Genomic DNA, 6,000 nt, shown 5'->3' on the forward strand with positions numbered 1-6,000 from the left:
TCATCTACAGCTAAGCTTACATTCTGAATTGGAAATTCTTGGTAGAATACACTATTTCAGACAAATATATTTGAAAAAAAAGTATTTCAGGATAGAGGTGAGATGTATAAAATGTATCCTTTTCTCACTGACTCTCCATTCCCTTCTTCTAACACTTTCCTTATGCAAAATGCACTATCATGGAAAAGAATCCTAATTCCCGAAGGCTATCATTACATAGTCACCACTGCAATACTGAATTTCAGTATTGTCTTTTGGAGACTTGCCATATTTCACCAAAAAGGAAACCAAATGATAAAGGAAAATTATGTTACAGTAACATTAGAATATTCCCATTCAGAGCATCAGTAAGAAAACAGAAAACAACCCATTTATAATGCCAAATTAAACAATCTAAGCATTTAGGTTTTTTTTAAGATATGGACTGCAGCTAATGGCTATTCTAGAGCCTATTCAATAACGCTGCCCAAGGTTGGGATAGGCCATTGTTACAGTTGCACATAAAAATGATTTATCTTTTCTTTTTAACATGTAAAATTACTTGGGAAATAAAATGCCAAGCTATGTTAAAGAAATACTATTAACATTAGAATATTAAGAAAAGTCAGGTTTAGAACTTGCAACCTCAGTTCTGACCTTTTTTGTGCATATGTTATAATACAGCCTTTATTAACCTGACTGCATACTATTCAGATGCTGGAAATGGAAAGAAATTCAGATTGTAACTCAAATTAGAACCTACTGTTTTGCTGATATAACTTGTGCTGATATTCATGCACTGCAGTCCTTCACTATTGCAGCAACCTCCACATCTGTAGATGGATACACATGGTGGTTTAAAGAAGGTGTTTGTTGTTGCTCCAAACTCTTTCCCGACATCCACACAAACCTCACGTGGCATGCATTGAGTTTTTCTCCATTCATTATCAATACCTGCCAAGTTATAGGGAAGTTCATATTTTAGGTTAAGGAAAAACAATAATGATAGCCTTCAATTCCCATAAATGAATGGGAACTCACTTGTGGTTAGAATCAGAATGCTAGGGGGTTAATATTAAGATGCATTCTTTAATGAAGCACCAACTTTATTGGGTAGCATTCTATTTCCCTTTGTGCATCTAATTAGCATAGATAGAGTTCCTACTTCCCCTGCAGTGTGGATACTTAAGTGAAGATGTGTAGGCTGAGTGTGTGTAGTAGGCTAACACTGTGCTGCACATGTATACAAAATCATTTCGCATCTAAAACTTGAAAATGTAGATGGCCAAAAACCCATGGCTAGCTGGTAGTAAACTCAAAAGGAAGAGGGATTTCCCATATTTTAGCCCCAACAACTGAATGCTTAGGGCATTTGCCCAGGAAACTGGATGGTCAAAAGGGGGCTTGAACCTACATCTCTCTGTCTTTCAACTATGGCACACAGTAGGTATGATCCAGGTCCTTGGGTAGCCCAGGTATGTGGGGACAGGGGGAAGAAGATAGGCCATGAGGTGTGTGGCTGCTGCCCTCAGAGGGAAGGTACCTAGTTTCTAATTTGAAACCTTCTGCCCAACAAGGCACACATTGTCCCCACAGCTAATGACTATTAAATGCAAAGGAGGATAGCTCAACTTAAAAAGGGGCACTACAGAGGGGTCTGGGTAGTGCCTGTTATATGGTGCTTGGAACACTATACTAGAAGTCAGAAGGATGCAAGGTCAAGATGCAGTTTAAAAAGATACTGCTGTAGTCCAGGGTGCATATGCAGACACTGTGCCTAGGGCCACAAGAGTCTGAACCAGGCAGAGCAGCCCTGGGCTGCCAAGGGGTCCAATGGATAAGCTCCAGGAGGCAGTGTCAGGTGGCATCAGAGGTGGATGGGGAACAAAAGTGCCCCAGAGTGCAGAACTCTGTGGCTAGGCAGCAGGCAGGGGACTAGCCCTCTGCTGCCTGGGCTGACTGGATGTAACGTTTGCCTGGGCTAGCATTTACATGTGCGTTTAGGTGCAGTTATTTTCATTGCCATAAGACAGCACTGCCATAAGACAGTCTTATGATGGAAAAAATAGTTTGCTGTGGTCTAATAGCATGACAAGTATAGACTGTGATGCTTTACAAATTAGCTTACTGCGTATTTCATAGATTTCATAGATTTCTAGGGTTGGTAGGGACCTATAAGATCATCAAGTCTGATCCTCTACTCTGGGCAGGAAAGAGTGCCGGGGTCAAGTGACCCCAGCCATGTGCTTGTCTAATCTCCTTTCAAACACCTCCAAGTTAGGGGAAAGCACCACCTCCCTTGGAAACCTATTCCATATTTTGGCAACCCTCACCGTAAATAATTTTTTCCCGAGTTCCAATCTAAATCTGCTCTCCTTCAGTTTATGGCCACTGTTTCTAGTAACCCCGAGGGGTGCCCTGGTAAACAGAGTATCCCCTATTCCCTGCTGACTCCTCCAGATGAGTTTGTAGACAGCCACAAGATCACCTCTCAGCCTTCTTTTGCGGAGGCTGAAGAGATGCAAGTCCCTCAGTCTGTCTTCATAGGATTTTACCTGCAGGCCTTCAGCCATATGAGTAGCCTTCCTCTGAAACCTTTCCAGGTTATCCACATCCCTCTTGAAGTGCAGCGCCCAAAAATGGATGCAGTACTCCAGCTGCAGCCTCACCAGTGCCACATAGAGGGGAAGTATAACCTACCTAGACCTGCTTGTGCATAGTAAAATGCACATGTAGATGCACCCACACTGTCAAACTACAATTATTTTAAGCACGCTACATTCAACAGAAACAACTGACATGCATTATTTGGCTACCCAGGACAATTTGAGATATGTGCTGTGAACCATCTGATGCACCAATGGCATACATCAACAGCTGAATGCACGTGAATGTCTCCTGCTTAAATCAGAGAAAACTGACAAATTTTTTTCCCCGTAGCAATTTTCTTGAACCCACACAGTACTACCTCCTTACTTCTGTCAAGTCCCTAAAGATCATGGAAACTTTCTAGCTGAGGATGGTACATTTAACTTTAATGTACCATCAGAGAATAGTCTACTTTTCCTATGGCTATAAGCATTGGTTTATTTCACTATAGAAATAAAAAGTCTAAAATCCCTAAATTATGTTTGAATGCAAACCAAATACCTTAGGAGTTCTTTTCTGTGCTTACCTTTAAAAATGTTTTTGACACAACTGAGAAATTTTAGGAATCTGATCTATGGTGTTTTGTAGGAATCGTATTTCCTGCACTTACTTTTCAAGATCTCCGCATTATAATGTGCTGCAGCAAATTTTATTGAATCATCTGTTCTTGTGTCGAAGTTAGAGTGTTCCCTGTTGTGTTGCCAGCCCCCTTTCCTCAACTGACATTTGAACATTTTCCAGTATTCTGGGTAAAGCACTGTCATGAGTTCATCCACACTGGATACAGATCGCAACTGTTCTTCCAGGTCTTTGTTTGCATAAGCCTGTTAAAGAAACATGAACATTTAATTACTTTCTGCATTACAAAAATGAGGCTTGTAAATTAGCTTGAAGAACAGCTAAAAGTTCATAAAACAAAGTTTTGCCCTAAAAACCTTCTTGGAAAAAACAAAACACAAAAAGAAACAACTCTATAGTGATGTAGTTCACAATGTCTGAGGGTGTGTCTCGAGGGTGTGGGAGAGCAGGCTTTCATTAAAGCAGTCCTGAGAACTGCTGTAACTAAAAAGCTGGCAGCGTCTTGTGCATCAGCATCCCTGCACTTCAAAATGGCGGCGGGAGCACTAACTAAAGCTTGTGGAGCAAGCTTTAGTTAAAGCACCTCTGCCACCATTTCCAGGCACAGGGATGCTGGTTCGATTCATTGAGTCTGCTCCAACATGCTGTAATTACAGCATGTCAGGGCAGCCTCCTAGCACATCTGCAGACACCCTGACACTGCAATCACTACAGGTTTCCATCACTTTATGCAGTTCTGTATGTGCGAATTAGTTCTTATGCAATGACCTTTTTTATAACAAAAATTCATTATATGCGAGGTAAGTTTACTGTTATGCGATCGGTGTGGTGGAAGCCCAGAGTTAGCGGCTTTGTGCAGTGCATTGTGGGAGTGATGTGCACCAAAATACAGTTTCCTTTGTGGATCTATGCTCCTTGCTCGTTGTCTGTGCCATGTGTTTCTGTAGTTGCCGTCCCCATTATGGTTTCTAAGCATCCTGCTACCTTCTCTCCTACCCCTTTTCCTAGTCCATCAATGAAGTGCAAGAGAACTTCACTAACACTGGAGACAAAACTGGAGATTTTGAACTGTGCAGAAGCTGGTGAGAGGCCCTCTGCACTTGGTTGTACTTGTGTGCACTGTCTGCTATTGGTGAGTACTAAAATTGTCTTGTAAAAGTTGCAGAAATGGGTTTGGGGGTCAGTACAGTCGAGGTCTTGGAATGTATCCCTATTTGTTACATTGTAAAGTGGGTTTCCTTTACACAAATTCAAGTTATGCACCACTTTCCAGGAATGCATATACTGCATAAAGCGAGGCAAACCTGTAGCTCAATAATGACCACATCAATAATTCTTATATAAGCAATAGTTCAAGATAAGTGTTGTTCACATGAGAAAGGGATTGAAGGATAGTCTGTAGGTAATGCAATTTGCTGGCTGGGGCTGTAGCAAAACTCCCAGTTTTTCTTTTTTTAAATTTTAAAATACATTCTCTCCCCTTCCTCAACCATTTCTGACTTTTTCTCTCCTCTATTCCCTATAGATAAATATAAATAAGCTAAGACATAGGATAAGCTTCAACATTTTATTTTGGTAGCAAGTTGTACCTATTTAGTTTTTTCTCCTTCTTTATATTGTAAAATTATTATGTCTATATTGATTTTTACTGTTGTATATTACTGTTTTACTGATACTATATGATTTAGGCCTACATACATTAGTTAGCATAAGTCATGTCAAGTTTCCATTTTGTTTGTCAAGACTCCATCCTGTCCCTAGGCCCAGCTGTGTAACCCATGACTCGCACCTACCCCTCCTGTGTAACTTGGTTCCTGAATGAATGGGGATGAATGAGGGTGCTTGAGAGACAATGGCAGTAGTTCTAAAAATAGCTCCTTCTGCATGCCCAAACCATCAACACCAATACCTGGACCAATGACCCAGCCCTTGGAACCACCCTCAGCATTCAAAAAACAAAAGATGAGGCAACCCACCATTGGGCTAGGCTGCACATGCTCAGTATGAACATCTGGAACCCTCTGGAACAGGGCTGACCTTGCCTGGACAGGCCGTCCCAATAGGAGATCATAGGTAGCCTGTCCCATAAAAGGCATAGTGAAGACTGACTCCTTGGGATGCCCTCTTCATCTGGACCAGCACCATGCCACACCACCTATCCACCCAGGTGCCCTGTCAGCAACCCCGCTCTGGACAAAGACCCCTTTCCAGCCTGGATAGGTAGCTATCACCCCCACCCTCTCTTCAACCAAGGACTTGGACTGTTTCTCTTCTCTGCCTGGACTCCAACCCTTCCACTGAGTCTCTTTCTCCTGCTGCCAGTGTGTGTATGTGTGTACCAATAACTTCACGGGGTGTTGTCTGTTTAATAAACCTGTTATTCTGAATCCCCAGGTTGGGCTTTTGTCTGCTTTCTCACTGTTTCCTCCTTGCCGTCACTTATCTGCCCCCCCAAACTGATCTGCCTCAGTTCCTTTCCTGGCTGTCTTCTCCTTGCCACCAGGTTTTTTTCCCTTGCACCAGTGACCTTGAATAACCCTGGGGCCACTTGACCTTAAGTACCCCAAGTCTCAGGTCCTCGGCCAGCTTTTCTCTAGTATACCAGTTCTAATCCCAGTTCCAGCAACTTTCACTCCTTACACTTTCTCTCACCTTAACCTTCCCTCAGGTACCCCAAACACACACATACATACCGTACCATCCAAGTTAGGAACTCACCTTTGTGATGTGTAGGTGGGTGGTACGTATGTGAACTGGAGCATACACACACACACACACACACACACACACACA

General features: G+C 42.4%; 1 protein-coding gene across 2 annotated transcripts in view; it reads right to left on the reverse strand.

The window, feature by feature from the left end:
- Positions 1–6,000, reverse strand: part of VEGFC (vascular endothelial growth factor C) — a 123,948-nt gene that overhangs the window by 36,287 nt on the left and 81,661 nt on the right. For both annotated transcript variants that reach the window (XM_019534644.1, XM_019534645.1), the window contains exons 2-3: positions 3,239–3,452; positions 743–933 (exon numbers count right to left, since the gene is read on the reverse strand). In XM_019534644.1, coding sequence (XP_019390189.1) covers positions 743–933; positions 3,239–3,452 — 405 coding nt within the window. The remainder of the gene's footprint in view (positions 1–742; positions 934–3,238; positions 3,453–6,000) is intronic.

The sequence above is a fragment of the Crocodylus porosus genome, unplaced genomic scaffold (genome assembly GCF_001723895.1).
Source record: "Crocodylus porosus isolate Cpor-Errol unplaced genomic scaffold, CroPor_comp1, whole genome shotgun sequence".
NCBI lineage: Eukaryota > Metazoa > Chordata > Crocodylia > Crocodylidae > Crocodylus > Crocodylus porosus.